The sequence below is a fragment of the Centropristis striata genome, chromosome 10 (assembly GCF_030273125.1).
Source record: "Centropristis striata isolate RG_2023a ecotype Rhode Island chromosome 10, C.striata_1.0, whole genome shotgun sequence".
Classification (NCBI taxonomy): Eukaryota; Metazoa; Chordata; class Actinopteri; order Perciformes; family Serranidae; genus Centropristis; species Centropristis striata.
The window spans coordinates 8,495,426-8,514,698 of NC_081526.1; the positions used below are offsets into that span (position 1 = coordinate 8,495,426).

Genomic DNA, 19,273 nt, shown 5'->3' on the forward strand with positions numbered 1-19,273 from the left:
TCCATGTTAGGCTCCACGGGTCTTTTATCCCTGCGGCTGTCAGACTCTACAACACCTGCACCACCTGGTCATGTTGTAGTTTCTGTTCAGATCACCACCACACCTTTGTTAGCACTTATCATTACACTACTCACCATAGCTTTTATATAATCTTAATTTGTATTTATATTTTTGATTTTTCATTCAAACTGCTATTATTTATAATCACACCTTCTGCTTCTGTTTTTGCTGATGTGACAAGTGAATTTTCCCCGTTGTGGGATTAATAAAGTATTATCTTATCCAGGGATGGGCAACTTAAATGCTGGAGGGGGCCGCAATTTTTCATGGACACGACCACAGGGCCACATATAGGACAGTGCACTTAACCAGATATGATGAAGCTGCAATTTTAAATATGTTTACAGTGCAGTAACTTAACATATTTCATGCTCAAATGCATGTATAACAGTATAAATAGGAACACAAAAGGTTTGAAGCAAATAAAAAATAACCACTTACTATGATTTCTTTTTTTTTCAGTGCAAGAACAACAGTCCAACATTAATTGCAAGAAGTAATTTTGTGCATTTTTACACTGCACTTTTAAGATTTCATGCTCAAATGCATGTAGTTGTACTGAGGGCCACTTCAAGTGAGGGTGCGGGCCGTTTGCGGCCCCCGGGCCTCCAGTTGCCCATCCCTAAACTAATCTAATCTTATCTAATTCATTTTAACGTGGATCAATGTGATCAATGACAACTTTATATCTAAATTGTAAGTGTTTCTCTGTGTTGACCATCCTTCTGACAGTTTAAACAAAGAAACCTTCAAGTACTTAATACTTAAACTAATTACTGCTGAAGCCCATCAGGTGATTTGGCCAGCTAACAAACTTCAAGGACTGATCTGACAGCGACAGTGACACACTACCGTAAGTGCTCTGCAGTCAAACAGAATTAGGTAAAGGCAGCCACTCTAGTATGACAAGTAGATTGCCCATGTCCCAGCACCATGAATAATGTGACTGCTGCTGACTTGTTCCACATCTGTACTCTCAGTAAAAACTGAAAGTACTTTACTGTAAAGACAGTTAAGTGAGGGGGAAAAAGCTGTATCCATATTGTGATATTTATATCCATATATTTTGGTAAACAACATTTGATTTAATTTCCCAATATGCAATGAACCCTGACTTGATGATAAATTATTCAGTGTGCTCTGGAAGGCCGAGCCATCCCCTGTTTTTGGCTTAATAAGCAGTGGCAGACAAAGAGAGAGGGCTTTCTTATGGCAGAATATAGTGCAGGAGTGAGGATGAGGGCGGCGGGTCTCTTTTCATTTCAGAGCATTCCCCTATCTTCAACACATGAATTATAGATTTCCCCATGCTTGCAGTCAGGAAGTAGATGCAGTGTTCACATCTCAGCGGTGGCTCCAAACTCCAAGCTCCAAGCTCAAGTCAGCAGGGAGGGAGAGCATTTAATCCTGATGATGGTTCGTCTTCATTTATGAATGAGTAAGCTCTGTTGAAAGATGTCTAAATATAAGGTTTCTGGGCCTCTCTCGTGCTTGCTTGTTCCTTACATTGCTCGGTATTACTGGCAGTATTATTTTCTGTTGTTGCATCATCATGCAGTTTTCATGGCTACTTATTACGGCTGGGCGATATATCCTTATAAAAAATATATCGATATATTTTTATATGTGAATTAGACCATATATCGATATGGTTCAAATTTTTCCTCTTTTATATATAAATGCTGCCCTTTCTAGGGTTTGTCATATTTAGTACTCTTATTCTTTTCTCATATAAATATTTTTTTTTTTCAGAAAAAGATTGGCCTATTTCATTTCATAGACTATATTATTTAAGATTTTTTTTATTTAAATGTGCACTTTATAGATTTAAAAAAAAAAGGTTCTCCTGTTGTTATACAGTATTTATGTTCACTTAAATAAACGTTTTCAATAAAACTACTTGTGAAATGTCATATTTGGCTTTGACTTTGACTGAACATTTGCTCTCAATTCTCGCTAAAAATATCGGAATATATATCGTATATCGATATTCAGCCTAAATATATCAGGATATGACTTTTGGCCCATATCGCTGAGCCCTACTACAACATGATTTGTCAGTTATCCCAAAAATACAGGCCCATATATTCCTTTTTATTTTATTTTGAATGTAATTAAATGAAACACAGGCCTTCATTAATCAAAACTGCAACGAATGGCTGCACTGTTAGTTGTCCTTGACAAGCTGGCATCAGCTGTGCTGCTGGTCCTTTCAGCAGGGGAATTGTGCCACTAGATAGCCCTCGTTTCAGCCATATGACAGGAAGTGTTGGTCCTGCTGCATTGTCCTTGAGCAAGAAACTGAATCCCTGCAGAAGACTTCTTGCAAGTGAAAAGATGAATTTCTTGTGTGAGGGATCAGTGGAATGCCCTTTCTCTCTCAAACAATTACCCTTAGCTGATGTTGAATGTGAATTTGACCCTATTTTCCTCAATATTATCTCAACTTTCTCTGCAATTAGGAATGCCCAATTACCCTTCACTCATCTTTAATGCGTCTCCTCTGTTGACCTGGATAGGCAGTAGACGCTCTGTGTGTTACCTCGGTGAACCACGGGATCATCATCTGATTTTTATCACCTGCCAGCAAGAAATTTCTCAAGCAGTCTGTAACACGTGTTTTGCATCAGAGTACCACTCTGTTGTATCCTACAACTACAGCTGGAGCGATGAGACGACTAATAATATGTTGGAAATCCATAATGTATCATGCAAAAAGGCAGAAAATGCTACTTTCAGCCTCTCAAGTATGGTGATTTTCTGCTTTTTTAAAATTATATAGATTATTTGGGGGTTTTGGGCGAACAAAACCAGACATTAAAAGACTTTGAGGAACTGGGATGGGCATTTTTCAGTATTTTTCTGAAATTTTAAAGACTAAACAATTAGTTGACAGAAATAATCAACCGATTAATCGATAATGACAACAATTGTTAGTTACAGCCCTATGAGCAACCCACAATGGAAGTCCCCCAACCAGTGACGACAGTAGAGACACAGTTTGCCAGCATCCCACACACAAACACCACCATTGTGTTCTTTGAAATACAAAAACAAGGATTATTGAGAACTGAACCCCTTATGACAGCGGGTGAATATGAGGTCAGAATATCAGAATATCAAATAAATAGGAACTTCCTGACTCACCTGTGTGACTTTTTCTGTGACGTTGTGAGTTCTGTCTTTGACCTTTGGTGCTATAATGGTCGTCTCGGATGTTGGCGGAGAATGAGTCTTCTTATCAGCCCCCTCGGAGAAGTTGAGTGCAATCAGAGGGATCTTGCTGATGGTGCTATACTTGTTGATGTTAGAATCAGAGGTAGAGCCAAGCAGGCTGGACTTCACATGATTAAAGGGGCCTGGTGGTTTAGAACAGATAACCATCACATTAGTACCCTTGGTAGACTTATCTTGTACACACTATTTCAAATTAATACATAGATAGCATTTGAAATTTATTTTTATTTCTATGTCCATGGTATTTTCATACATAGCAGACTGTATAATGTAGATCAGGGATGGGCAACTGGAGGCCCGGGGGCCGCATATGGCCCGCACCATCACTTGAAGTGGCCCTCAGTACAACTACATGCATTTGAGCATGAAATCTTAAAAGTGCAGTGTAAAAATGCACAAAATTACTTCCTGCAATTAAAGTTGGTCTGCTGTTCTTGCACTAAAAAAAAATCACAGTAAGTGGTTATTTTTTATTTGCTTCAAACCTTTTGTATTCCTATTTATACTGTTATACATGCATTTGAGCATGAAATATGTTAAGTTACTGCACTGTAAACATTTAAAATAGCAGCTTCATCATATCTGGTTAAGTGCACGGTCCTATATGTGGCCCTGTGGTAGTGTCCATGAAAAATTGTGGCCCTCTCCAGCATTTAAGTTGCCCATCCTTGATTTAGATGTACTGATGTAGCCAGCTGTACAGTAGCAGCCTACCATACTAAATACATTCTGGCACCATTGGATAGTGAGGAAGCTATGGGGAATATTTAGATACCTTCTTTGCAAATGGGAAATGCTCTACAGCTCAGCTAGCTTATGTTGGTAAGAATAAGAGGAAATTCACATATTCCTACAAGCACACTTTTGACTGACTGAGCTCCTGTTTCCTCACAGGTTACACATATATCAGCGCACATGTGTTAACAGTATGGCAGACTAGGGAAAGCACATTTCTTGCTAAAATCCATAGACTGTTTAAAGAATGGACAACGCGTCTCCATTTCCTCCCACTGTACTAAAGTGAAGCCAAAATATCCCAGTTACGGTCGCGGCAAATGCTGCCATCTTGCACTGGTGATGTCATTCGGAGGCGGAGTCTGTGCAGTACTGAGCTGTCAGTCATGACACTTAACCTTTTTATAGCATCAAATAACTGATTAAAACCGAACTTATGGAACAAAAATAATCATTGTCCCATCCCTAACATAGAGGGTGTGTGGTTTGTGACCTGTACTGCAGCCAACCACCAGGGGGCGATCTAGACGTTTTAGCTTCACTTATGGTGAGGTTTCAGGCCGTCCATCTTCATATACAGTATATGTTAAAATAATTTCATAGGACATTTTAACAGAGAGTTGTTGTGTACAGAGTAAGTGCTTCACACGATGTTGATGCAGGGCCATCTGAGGATTTTCCCACATATACCATCTGCTTAATGGCTAGCATAGCTTGGAACAGTTTCTAGCCAGCAGAGCTACTACAATATCACATGATACAAGCATACATTCATGCAGGCTAATCTAAGAGCAATGCTTTGATTAGCACATGGTAAGAGCAGACATGAGGTTTATGTGATTACACTATATGATTTGAAAGACCGCGGATGTGAAAAAAAATCACCACTTTGGTAGTATACAATAACTTCACATAATTAGTAAGTGCAGCCAGCCCACTCAACCTATCCACTGAAAGTGGATCCGTGAAGAGCATTTATGCTGATTGCCTTGCTTCAGATTCATGCTCCAAAACAGCACTGAGCAATGAAATCATAAGCAGAAATACAGGCTTACCTCTGACATTGTCTAAAGGCAGCATTCAGTCAACACAACAAATAAAGAAGAAAGATTTTTATACACATTTAAGAAAAGATGATAAGAGCAAAGATGAGTAAAGTTAATAAAACAAAAATGGTTCGTTAGATATGACTTTCTTTTAGACCAAATCTGTAATCGGTGTACATTGCCCTGCCGACCCAAGGGTCATATGGTCGAGTTAACATTCTAATGTAAACTCAATCATAACGTGATGGCCGGGCCAGTGGGCGCTGTACACTAATCGCAGATTGGCGCTGTAAGCCTTACTAACACACCGTAGTACATACCTTCACTGGTGGGACGATCCCTGAATATACTCTTGGAATTGGAGCTGTAGGCCTCAATTTCATGGACGGATGAGGCCCGCCTCATGCTGTTGATGCTGCCTCTGGGGAAGGTGTTTGACAGGGTGCTGGAGGACTGCAGCGGCTCCGTCTGGTACAGCTTCTCCCAGAGGAGTTTAGGGGATGAATGGTCAAGTGGTTCAGGGCCGACGCTGGCCTGGGAAGAGTGGTGGCTGGAGCCTATGAGGCCATGCGTGTCATTAGTCTCAATGGGACTACAAATGCTCTTGGTAGGTGAGGGGAAGCTCTGCAGGGCCACTGAGCCCTCATTCTCTTTGGGCGGGTCTACCATCACAGCATCTGGGTCCTCTTGTGGGAGAGACTGCTTGGTATTCATTAGGCTTAAAGCGGCCTGGCGGAAGCGGAAGAATCTACTCCTCCCTAAGAAAATGATGAGAAATCCTGTTAAGTTCTAAATGTACGGTACACACTAAAAAAATAAAAACATCCAACATCCATTTCTGCCTTACAAGATTCAAAATTAGACCATGAATTCTTGAGTTATGGCCAAAGACGTGCTTTTGAATTTTAATCAGTTCATCCTTTGGTCCAGGTGGATGGTTGTGCCTGATTTAAAAAAAAAAAGATCTCAAAGCCTTCCTGATCCTCACATAATGAGATGTACAGGTGCATCGCAATACATTAGAATATGATGGAAAAGCCCATTTCCAGTAGTTCAAGTCAAACAGCCCCAACCAAGTCACATAGATGGACATACTTTTCAGAGGCCAACATTTCCATATTAAACATACTTTTTAAAATTGGTCTTCTGTAATATTCAAAAAATTTTGAGACACTGAATTTTAGGTCTTCATTAAATGGAAGCCATAATCATTATAATTAGAAGACATTAAATAAATGAAGACATGAAATGTTCAATTCTGTGTGTAATGGATCTATATAATGTGTTATTTCCACTTTTTGAATTGAATTACTGACATAAATAAACTTGTCTATGATATTCTAATTCATTGAGATGCACTACGTACCAAAAACCCTTAGAGGTTCCATAATTCTCAAAATGCACGATTTTTTTATCTCCAAAAGTGCCAACTATACTTTTGTGAGACTGTGGGGCTTGATTCATTGATTTCATGCCAAAACAAAGTCTTTTTTCCTGGAATAAGACAGGCTACAGTATACCTAGTGTGATATAACTGCCATATTTTTGGTTTTGATCATTGAAAAGCTCATTTGGATCCATTTTTGATTCAGGATTTAAACCATGACACCCCTAACTCGACTAAATAATGTCTTTGACCACTTCTGTCACTGGCAAGGTGGCATTAAAAATATATAGGCCTGTAAAATAATTTACAGTAATTGCAAAAATAATTTCAGTGGAAACAGAAGAGAACCACACTCCTTTTCCTGACAATATGATAATCTATTATTATATAATATACACCTCATGCTTAAAGTTCTTTTGGTCAGCCGTCCCTTTCAGTGGTAACAGCAGTAAGTAAAGGGCACACAGAGGCCCAACATTGAGAACAGCAGGTGCTGAAACATGTCTGCTCCTAAATAATGAAATGAACAAATTTTGGCCCTGGTTTCTCAAGTGTGCAGGCCTCCATGTGCTTTTTTTCAAATTAATCTTTTATAAGTTACTCTATTTGTCCCAAAGCAAGCAGGGCATCAAATTTCTGTAATTTCTGCAGCTGAAGCTTCACATCTTTTGATTAACAACAACATGTTTAGCAGAAGAGTCTGTGCTCTAGTGTTGCTGTTAGAAGATCAGCGCCCTAAACTATGAAAATGAAGAGAAATCAAAAGAAATTAGGTTTTGCCATTTTGCAACACATCTCCTTTCAGTGCCCATGAGCGTGAGAAAGAGCAGACTGTACAATCGATTTACTATGCCTCATTAGTTTGAGACAGGAAGCCGATTTTTGTACAGAAGTCACATTTTCAGAAGGAACACAGTAACAAATGTTAATGACCTCGTGGGACAGAGTGAAAGTTTGGGCTCATTAACAATAGAAAGAGGCTGAAAGTGAAACCTGCCTCACTCGTGAGGCACCCATCCCTCAGCAGCCTCCTTACATAACGCCACTGCCATCTGTTTCCATTCCCTGGCCAAATGTGCTGATGTTACAACTATAGCAGCTTACAATAGAGCAGTGACACTCAACAAGTTTCCTGGAGAGGAACCTAATGACATCCTGAGCTGGCAGGAGATATGGACAACCTTCCTGTCTCTTTTTTTTTTTTTGCAGGGAGACATCAATGCTCTTGACTGTTGCTCTGGCATGAACACTCGTATGGAAAAGTTTAGCTCATAACAGCTTCATAAGATGCAGTTTGTTGTCGGAGTGGCTTAAGAAAAATATCCTTGTTATGCAATGAAAATCACTGAAGTACCAACGATCAAAACTGAGCCCCTCTGCAATGACATCATCACCAGCAGTAAGTCCTAAAACATTTCATGGTAGCACACTTTTATAAATACTAGTACCCATATTTTACTTGAATGTTTCATATTTTCAGTTGGAATGTAAGCTTGTGTCTCAGTCCTTTTTAATGACTTATAATGAAGAGCTCCTAAGAGAAAAAGGTTTATTTTTAGCCACACCAGCAGTGCGTCTCTAGGAATTGCAACGGCCGTCTGTTGGTGTGTCAGTTGTTCGGTCCAAACTAAGATATCTCAGCAACTCTTGAAAGGATTATTTTAAATTTTTTGTACAAGTATTTAAGCTCCCTAAAGGATGAAGCCTACTGACTTTGATGTTCCCTTCACTTTTCCTCTATCGCCCTCATGAGGTTGAAAATCTGTCAAAAATGATCTGCCAAACTCCATTAGCTTCAGCTGTGTTTGGTGTTTACAGCTAATTAGCAAATGTTACCATGATACAACGTTAACTGAGTAAACATTCAGTATACATATCTCAGGCAGAAATTGTGAAATTAGGAGGAAAGTCTGTTGAGTCTTCACCATGAGATCTTTGAATTCATGTAGCATCCAAGGATTTTAAACATCTTCACAGCTTGATGTCACATCAAAGTGAGAAAGGTGACATTACAAATCATTTGAGTTTCATGTATATATACTGTAGCTATCCTGCTGAGACTTGTATTTGGGCTCTGGTCATTAGAGTGGAATGGTGTCTGCATTACTGTGTTGCTGGGTTTCAACAACACTGGGGCGCCATGCTAATTAAAAGACTCCATCTACTGTATGTACAGAACGAATGATCTGCTTCTCTGCTTTGTGTATTACTCTGAAGTTTCAACTTCAGCTTGCTGCTATCTTGACAAAAACCCTTTTAACTTTCCTGAAAAAGCTTATCAGCAGCTCACAGTGCTGTCATGAAATCTCCTCTGAGGTGGTTTCAGACCATTTCACACCTGAATCCATGGGACTCTGATGACTCACACATATCTGCCATGTGACAGTAACCACTCACATGAAGCTTAATGACATCTCATGTGACTTTTATGTATGAATCATCCAAAGAGGTTTACCTACTTGGGACTCCCCACCAGTGAGTCGACTGATTAAATCCCTCGGTTCAGTGATGAAATGTCTTTCAGGATGAAACAACAGCTCCAGTAGCTCGTCATTTCCCTAATTACTGAGGGAGACATGTGAATCTGTCCTTCCCAAAATGTGTTTATACTTGCTACTGGGGAGATTTGAAGCTGGGTGCGAGGGAGGAGAATCAGCAGCTTCTCTTACACAGAGTTTCTGCTATATTGGTGTCGCCACTTGTTCTTTTTCACATTGAACCAAACAATGCTGCCCCAGTGAGAGGTGTTAGATGCCGGCAATCCAGGAGCTAAAGAAACATGACGTGTCACACAACAGCACCGGCATCTAGAGTGTGTGAGCCAATCTGCAATATCAGTTTTAATTAACCACCCGAACCTGACCTGACCTACAAACCGCTAACTTTATTCATTATAGTTGCCCTCTCAGGAGAGGACAGAGACAACAGCCGAGTACTCTCCAAGGTGTGTGTGTTTGTGAGGGAAGATGAGGTGTTGAAGGTGGACTATTGCATGCATTGTTAGTTATTAATATCTTACTCTGAACACTGCTTTGTCAGTTTTTGACCCGCCTGTGGTTTGACCTGTGCATCACTAGACTCTATGTAGTCTACCAGGCCTGTTGTCCCTTTTACCAGACGGTGGCTTGCCTCTGTTGCAGTTCTGTTATTACCTCCACTGTCAGATCATAGGCTAAACAAATCTGTCCCCCCATTACGTCTCCATAGCTTTTATACAGGCAGCGAGGCAGAATAATGGCGCCTTGTAAAAGGTAAAAGGAGCTAGCGTCGAGCCCATAGACTGTATAAATAATGGACATAGTCACCGGATCCCATTGGTTGGTGGACTGCCTGTTTGAGGCCTCGATTTCAGCGTTACACTCGTCGCCATCTTTTTTTCGGGAAATGGCGAGCAGACCATATTTGGACTGTGGAGGAGTGAGAGGGATATAACAACACTGACTACACGCCTCCCGACACCTCAATCTGACTGAGTGAAGCCGCTGCTAATTCATGTTGGCATTAACTGGGATGTTAATTTTGGCTAGCAAAAACCCAACAAAATGTATGTTATTGACCTGAAATAATGAACAGCGACTCCTTGGAGTGTCTGTCAGTCCAACCAAACGCTGAACAAGACATTTTTAATGAACAAAATGTCATTAAGGGAAAATACAGTGTGAAAGGGTCAAAGTTATAAGACCAAACCGGTACCCCTTGACACGTTGCAGTGGATACGCATTGTTCTGCTTCTTTCCTGATGACGGCTCGCCTTGTTAGTGACCTGTCAATCAAAGGTAGCCACGCCCCAAATCATACGATTCTTTATCTTCTATTTTCTTCTAATTGGAGCCATTATTTAGACTATTAACATCAAATAGTCTTGAAATATATTTTTTACTAGCTTTTGAAACTATAGTGTTGTCCTAAAAAAATGTATGAGGTATTAAATCAAGTGAGAAGTTTTCTTATTTTGTATTGAAATGAATGGACTGAAATGCTTCTGCAGCCACCGTCAGCACCCCCCTGCTTGAAGTTTTGGTCAATCAATATCAATGCGACATTAGCAGTGACATGGACTGTTGCAGAGAAAAAGTGGAGCGGAGCCTGAAGGGGAAGCTCTCCATGTACTAGTTGATTTATGTTCCAGCCCACAGCGATGCTCACGAGCGAGGGTGGCATTCAAGACAATGAGACTGTGGATACAAGCAGCCAACATGTCTTAGCTTCACAGGGTGTCTGTGATCATCCTGAGGGATGAGGAGCTTGAACATCTGGAAAGAGCTGGGGGTGGACTTTTACATTCATGTTGACTGGGCCTTGATTATGAAAGTTTGTAGATTCTAATGTTTATGGAGCAGTAGCGAGTAGTCTCTGTGTGTTATGTGTGCAGTGCATCTTTCTGCTGAGTAATTTCTAAGTATTGTTTCTGGTATTGGGCCTTGAAGACATGTTGAAGTTGCTGAATGGTGTGTTTTAGATGGCAGCTCAGGGAAAGAGGGATTGCTCTCTTCCAGGATCAATATTGGGCTAGTTGACACCTGCGGGCTTATTGCCTGCTGTCAACAGCAGATCATAATTAGCTCCCCAACGTCCAAAAATCCCTTTTCATAGGCTGCTACACCAAAATGTATGACTAGGCCCTGTGGGACTGTTCTTCATAATCACTTCAGGTAAAATGCTTTAAAAAGTATTTCTGTGACATGCCAAAGTTCTCCCTCTGCACACGCCCTGTCATTCTGCTAAGGACCCACCTGTCACTCAATGTGTCCATGCTCCTAATTATGTCTAACCTTAATATAAATGAAGCAGGGGAGTTATATAACCTGGGGAAATTATGTAAAGAGATAAAACCTGTTTATGTCCTGTCTGTAAACATGTTTATTTATATTGTGCATTTGTTGTTTTTTTAATCACAGGAATTTATGTGAATTGACTCGCTTTTGTATAGAGCCTCAAGTGGCCATTTGAGGAACTGCAGTTTTTGCCAGTTCAGTGTTCATTTCATTCTTCAGCCCAGGAGGTTCCTGCTTGGTAAAAATAAACTATTCTGCCCTGGTGCTATTTAAAAACTGCTCCAAAGACAGAGACAATAGTAAGGTCGTACTTTAAGTGTGATGTGAACATGTAGTGAAGACTCTTTCTAATCAAAAGTCACATCATATGTTCATCTGCCCCGTCTACCTAGAGGTCCCCTTGCTGCAGCACGGTCACAAGCAATCAAGTCTGATTAGGAGCGTTAGCAACAGGCATGCACACACGCATACACAAACACACACACAAACACAATCATGCATGCACACACCTACATACACATATGCATATAGTACAGCACAAGCCGATTGCCAGTGCCCTGGAGGAATTCATGCTGAGTGAAGTGGATAGCAGAGCTCCGGTCAGAGAAGAGATGCTGAGTGCCTCCAATCAGTGAGGAGCTCTGACATTTACACCTACTGACATACATCCAAATAAAAAATGAGGGTGCTGTATATGCTGCCCTCCCAAAAGACCTAAAACAGATACGTTTAAGAATTTAACATCTTCAACAAGATAAGGTTACGTAAGAAGACTGCTCACTCACTGCATGCATGCATGCATGTAAACGGCATTGTACTGAGAAACTAAATAATGCAAACTCTTTTGGAATAATAGAAGCCGGGAACATGTTTGGAGGTTACACTGAACATCTCAGGGAGCTGAATAAAATTCTCTAGTGCTTAATTAGCATCTAACAGATGTAATTTTAATGAATTATTTCAATTACCACCATCCACTTTTGCACCTGCCCTTTGTTAAAAGAGTGGGGAATTGGCTGTTTTAGAAGTGGTGCCATCTCCCACAATGAGGAGGTTTCATTTGGAAATTTGCGTGACAGATGCAGTGCCATGCATAATCTTTTGTTACTGCCTCATATCGTGATTTTTCAGCTTCGGTCATAAAAGGAGCTTTTACCTAGAAAATACTTGAATGAGGAAAAAAAAAAAGAAAATCTCAATTGCTAAAATACCACAACAACAAAGACAAAAAAAGAAAGTCCCATTTCTATTTTTACCTTTTCACTCAATACTAATGCCTGTTCAGGTGCTTTTCTATCAATATGAGGAGGGAATGGTGTATTGAATACTCACTTTGATCTGACTTTGTCGGGGACGTTGGGCTTATCTTCTCTGTGGAGTTGTCACTTTCCTCATCCACAACGTAATCAAAATTTAAGATAAACATCATCACCACCCCCTCTTCGTTTTTCACAGGGATTACGTGAATGTTACACTGAAAGTCAGACCCTGAAAGAGAAAGACAAAGTGTCAGTGCCAAAAAGCTGAATCATGCGTTATCATTCTGCCTGTCATCTCTAAAAGGGTTAGTTTATATGTATATAATGTATATGAATGTCTTTATTTGTCCTAAAACAACAGAGAAAAACATTATACTTAAGGGAAATGCATCAACAAGTATGATCACAATCATACCAGTCATTGTAGAGGCCATTATTTAGAATGATAATAAATCTAAAAATGACCATCACCTCCCTCTGATTTCACATGAATGCTGCAAACCGAGAGAAGTTGATCTGATTTAAAGGTCAATGCCTGCATGTCAGAGCAAATAAAACAGCAGAGAGATAAAATAAGTAAGCCCAGGGGTTAAACGAAGTAAATGTATGTGTGTTCATGTGTGCCGCATGGCCCATATAGTTAACCTACAAGCATTTTAATGAGCAAAACATAGCATGAAAATGACTAAGCTAACAGGAGGTTGACAAATATGATGCAACAGCTACAGCTGAGTAATAAATCTAAGTATATTTTTCATTATGATTTAGACTTTCAACAATACTGAAAACAAGATGAATGAGATAATATGATTATTGTTCCACATTCTGTTTCACATTGAAGGTTTCCACTTGTCTTGTGTTATAAATACAGAGCATTACTTTCTTTACACCGGCACGCTTTTGTCTATTTTTGCTGAGTTATTGACTGGAATATATTAAGTACAGATGACCAAAATGTTATATATGTTTAGGAGTTTTTAGTATGTTGTGACATATGAAATAATTTATTTTTATTCATTATTTTATATACTGAATATAGAAGAAAGCGTTGAAGTGTGCACAAATTGTTACAACATGGTTGATCTTATTTATTTTCATAAAATGTATTTTTATATAATTTATTTAAATGTATACATGCACACATATATTTGTATGTGTATACATACTGTATACAAATACATTCTTGCTTATTTATTTATTTCTCAAAAAAAAGTACATTTATTTGTCAGTTGTCAGTTAAAACATATTCAAAGTTCAAGAAAATCTATTTTTAAAAAGACAAAGCTTTTTTTCCCATAAAGACGTGTTTCCGAGTCAATGACTAATCGCGTTAAATAAGCGTGATCTCAATATTGACCCAAATAATCATGACCAGGATACTTCCTAATAAGAGCCACAGTGTCGTGCAGACAGCGGGGTTTAGCAGAATAAATCAAACAGGCAGCACAGATTACAGCCAATTTAGAGGATTGCAATGTGCTCATAGGAACAATCGCTAGAAGTGAGCATTGTGTGAGGCAGTGGAGCAGAAAACAATCCATGATCTAAACTTAGTCTTGAGCCCAGAATACCCCAATTTCTCAGCTGAACTGGTTATCGCTGTGTTAGTGGAGGCTATTGATGCCTGAGGGCACAACTGCCCACCAATAAAACTTTATACTCACTGGACCCTAAACAACACAATAGCTGCTTCACAGCCAGGGTGACATACAATATCACACTGACCCTCCCTGCTTTGGGAGAAAGCTATCTCAATGGTATTTTTTGTGTGTTATCACTGTAATTACTCCAGTTTTAAGCACATGATTAAATGCCACATTACAATTTTAAGTTACTTTTTTTTCCTTTTTTTTTTTAGAGATTAGGTTTTATTTGTCATCTGGCTTACAGAGTCAAAATGTCCAATACCAACTGTCCCTTTGCCTCTCCATGTCACTCCGTCTGTCTTTCTGTGTGGCTAGTTGTGTCTCTCCTACTCACAGAGGACACATATTACCAGTGTTCGCTGTAATCTCCGCAGGGCTCACAGACACCCTGCCAGCAGCATTCATTAGCAGTAGACTTGCTGTCTGACTAAATATAACAAGCGCTCTGCCTCAACATGCCAGAGTTCTGTTGGAAGGATCTCTGATCAAAACTCCCAGAAGTGATGCTGCATTGTTGCCACTTACAATATTAAAATGTGATTTTAAGACAATGGACAAAAAAAAAAATCAAAGATGCCGGGTTATTTTGTGTAGTAAAGCAGAAGAGCGGTGCTTAGGGAGCTGGATAACTGTGAGTCCGTCCCCACAAAATCCCTCTTTCATAAAAAGCACTTTCCCAGAAATCCTTTACTTAATTCTACATTGTCCCTTCTATAAAAGGGAGCATTTTTGCTTTTGACTTTGATCTGTTTGATTTAACAGTACGCTCGTTTTTCAGAGTGAGAGAAAGAGTTATTCGGTATCGCCTTTTAATTATCTCCTAAATCCTGCAGGAATTAAACTTGTTAAAGATGCATTGTTAAAATCTTCAGCCCAAAAATGTGCACTTATTGGGGTTATTTTTGGGACCATTTCTCCTTAAAGCAAAATTGGGCACTGCAGTCGTGACAGAAATGAGGGAAGAGAGGAAAGAATGACATGCAAGAAAGGTTCCTGGCAGGAATAGAGAGTACTTTACAAGTTTATTACCAGCAGCGTGACTATGTATTATATTTCAAATATAAGAATTGTAACCACATATTCTTTGTTTTTCAACCAAAATGTGCAAATTAGTTGTTAATATATCGACAAAAATATATCCAAGTGCAATAAAACCTTTTTAATGACCCACTCTAGATTAAGATTATATTATATAAGATTATATATTAAGATATATATATGATATATATATATATGGTATATATATATATATATATATATATATATATATAAATGGTATATATATATATCTGGTATATATATATATATATATATATATATATATATATATATATATATATATATATATATATATATATATATATCAAATGCCATGGTATTAAAATGCTAAAATCTTCTAATCTTCTAAAAAGCTGTTTTGTATTCTAGGTATGAAAAGACATGGCCATATTGAATTTAATATGGGGATTTTTATGTGAGGAGACAGATGCAGATGTTCAGTTTGCTCCAAAGCTCAGGGATGAGAGCATACTTGATTTTAATTTTGCTCTCTGTCAGGGGTTTTCTGAAGTTTTATGATTAGAGCAATAACTCGTGCATTGAATATGAATAGCCAAAGTTCACTGACTGCAGTCGAGTGCATATAAAAAGCTCTGAAATCACCCATGTGGAAAAAAAAGAGCAAATTTGAGTAATACACTAAATATTTATATCAGTTAATAATGACGGAGATCTGGTGTGCATTTTATATTGTCATGCTCTGTGCACAGCCAAGATGTTAAATTCAGCAGGAAAATTTCTGGACTGGAAATTACCTAACCAGATGGGAAAACAATGGTCCTGCTTAAAGGCTAAGCCATGGGGGTTCCCTCTCATCTGGTCTCCTGCTGAATGTCACCTCTACCAAAATGGATCAAAGGAAAGCCTCTTTATAACTGCGATGTTAAATCAGCAGAGTATGAGGCCTGAAATTTGATATAATGATGTGTTATTATCACAATAATACATCATTTTGATTTTTGATTTTGACAACAGTGCTCTTATCCTGGTGAATAAGAGGAACTTATTGTGAATGAACAGGGAGTTCTTTTCTTCCATTCAGATCAAATCAGTGGCAGGAAGCCATGTGATCGACTGAGCTACTCATGACCTGAAGAATGACGATCTCAGTCATTGATTGAAAACAACTGTGTTATTCATCTTCTTTTCCACTTCCAACAAAGGTCAAGAGCCTACTGATGCTATTTGTTGGGCACAACCAAAGCTTGGATTGTATTTTCTCCCCATTTCTGACTGTCCTCATTCCTTTAACCCTCTGAAATCTTCGGCTATTATGTCTGTTAAAAAATCTGTCAAAACTCTTCACCATGCCATGTTGGTATCAGTTCTTTCAGCGTTACCTCACCTATATGTCCTGATAATTAATATTTAACTTTGACTTACTTGATCAAAATGTTGAACCCAAAAGAAACTAAGGAAATTTAAAATCTGATCTTGAAAATGATGTTTCAATACACAGAATTTTAAATGTTGCAAATATGAATACAGGTTGCATATATAACATATAACAGGTAAAATGAGGATAATATCTAGTTCAATATTTTATACTAAATATATTTGACAATATCTCTGTTTTACTTGGCCGAATATCATCAAAAAAAAAAAAAGTAATATGCAGGTGTTTTCATGGACTCCAGAGGATTAAACCTTATTCAGATGATCCAATAATTATACAAACTAAGATTCACAGTATTGCATAATGTTTTTATTTCAAACTAGAAGTTGAGACTTGCTTGCCATTGGAAAGAATGCAGATTAAAGGCACTTCAGCATTGGCTTCCCTTTTCAGGCCCGTCCTATCATCCTCTAATCTATTTGATGATTTCATCGCCAAAACTGTAAAACTGAGCTTCTCCACAAAGAATCATGCAAAAGCACCACTTTAAACCCTGTTTTTTTTTTCTTTCAAATCAAATAAGTCATTCTGCATGAAAAAAGCATTTCAAAAACGACTAACTAAAGAGATTTCAGACAACTAAGAACAAAGATGAGGCATCATGATGAACAGAACTATGAGATCTTTATAAGAAGCTATGGTCTCTTAGTTGACTTTAAAAGGTACAGATCCATGCTCTCTACCCCATCTAAAGGAATCAGTACACTTCAAGTTCTGGTTGCATCATCAAACAGCATCTGAAATCCCTCTCTGGATGCCCTGAAGGAGAGACTGCGCCTTATCTCTATTTCTAAGATTCATTATGTCTTGCTCCACACTTTTCATCCCACCTACAAGTGTGGCTTTTCTGAACACTTTAGACGTGGTCACACTTCATACAACCAGTTTATAACAAGCATACCCAGCCTTTACAGTGGCTGAGACCGCTCAATGGACTAAAACTTAGAGAAAGAAAATTCACTTTGACAGTGTGCATATATTCATTAATAATGTATTAACCCCCTATGGTACGCATTATGATGCCAGTTAGGAAAAAACAACGGAGTGTTTTTTTGTCTTAAAATAGACAAAATAAATATAATCTGAAGAAATTTTATAATTCTAGTTTCTGGGGTTTGTTGCCCGTAGGCAACATTGTACCATAACGGTACACAAGTGAAAAAGAAAGTTTTTAAAATTAATTTTAACATAATTTATTTAATAAACATGTGTAAAAGATTCAGTAGCTTCAACAGGGTACAATACATAACATTTTAAATTTAAAAACATTATAAAAGGAACTTTTTTCACCGGTTTCTTGTCTGAATGTTGCCTGTAGGAAACATTATACCACTGAACCAACGACCCATTGAAATGAACAGTCTGTTGTACGAAAAGTGATTTTGATAGTTTCAAGTGTACGAAACTATCAAAAATGAAGGTTTACTCACCTATAACTAGGAATATATTTTTTCCAGATGGAAAAGGGCCAGAAAATTTGTTTTGACGTTTTGAGTAATTTTTTTGTGTCACAAAATGGCAAAGCTGTTTCCTTTGGAAAAGTCTCCAAAACAGGGTTTCAATATGGCCTCCTGGAGGTCATGTGACAAATTAAAGCATTGCTTTTGGTTCCCTATTCTCTTCCCTCTATTTTAAAGTGTTGCATCACCCAAAAACATGCATTGTAGAAATTTAACAGGTACCATAGAGGGTTAAGAACACAGCGATTAAAGCAAACATTGCATTATCACTTCTCTCAGACTGTAACAAATATATTGCCTGATATCACACAGAATTGTCAACTTGTAACACTCCGCTTCCATCTTCAGTCTAACATTGCCTCCACTCTGAACCATTTCAGTGCAGGAGGGGGATTTGATTTGTCCCCCAATCACTGCAGACCAACGTATCTGCTTGACTCTTACATCACTTAAAGTTGACACTGATGCACAGTAATGCCAGCATGCTGGTTTTCTCCGATTTGAAGTGGAAACAAGCCAAGTAAAAACAAACTGCAATGTCGGGCTAAATTGAGAAGACATGACAGGTTCGATAGCAGCGTTTATCTTTTCAAGGTTGCCATTGTTGTTATTACTCCTTGGTTCCGGAGCACAGCTTGAACATGGCAGCGCCTGTGGCTCCTATTGGATAATCATTAGCCCCCCGGCGGCACTCATTGGATCGATTGCTTTTCAACCATGGAACCGCTGTTTCATGTCAAAGTGCCAGACAATTCAGTCAACTGAGTGCAGAGGACGCATTCAAAGGTCTGGACCCAAGCAAACAAACGGAGGCTCTTCTGGGAAATTAGGAGACAAAACATACATAATGGGACGCACAGCAAATTTAGAAAACTCAAGCAACTACAGAAATGCTGCAAGTCGTATGGGGAAAAAAAACACCAGAGGAGTTTCTGGAGGCCACTAATGAACAAGTTGGTAATTAGTGAAGGACACATGTGGGCAATATCTCCAGCAATATCAAAACGCAATCATGAAATATAAAACTAAAGTCTACAACGCTACAGGTGTGTTCATCTATTGTTAGTGTTCCCTTGTGTTGTGTTCTTAACAACCTGCTGTGTTTCTGAGTATGGTCTCTGTATGTGCTCTGTTTTTATTTATTTTCATATTGGAATTTTGTCTGGGTGTGTACTGAAGAGTATTAGGGCCAGGTAGAAGAAAAAAATAAAAC

The 19,273-nt window shown here is 38.6% G+C and overlaps 1 protein-coding gene across 1 annotated transcript in view; it reads right to left on the reverse strand.

Moving 5' to 3' along the window:
* The window catches only part of LOC131979365 (potassium voltage-gated channel subfamily H member 7-like), a 53,228-nt gene that overhangs the window by 26,191 nt on the left and 7,764 nt on the right, over positions 1-19,273 (reverse strand). The window contains exons 3-5 of the mRNA XM_059343323.1: positions 12,573-12,728; positions 5,399-5,836; positions 3,208-3,419 (exon numbers count right to left, since the gene is read on the reverse strand). Coding sequence (XP_059199306.1) covers positions 3,208-3,419; positions 5,399-5,836; positions 12,573-12,728 — 806 coding nt within the window. The remainder of the gene's footprint in view (positions 1-3,207; positions 3,420-5,398; positions 5,837-12,572; positions 12,729-19,273) is intronic.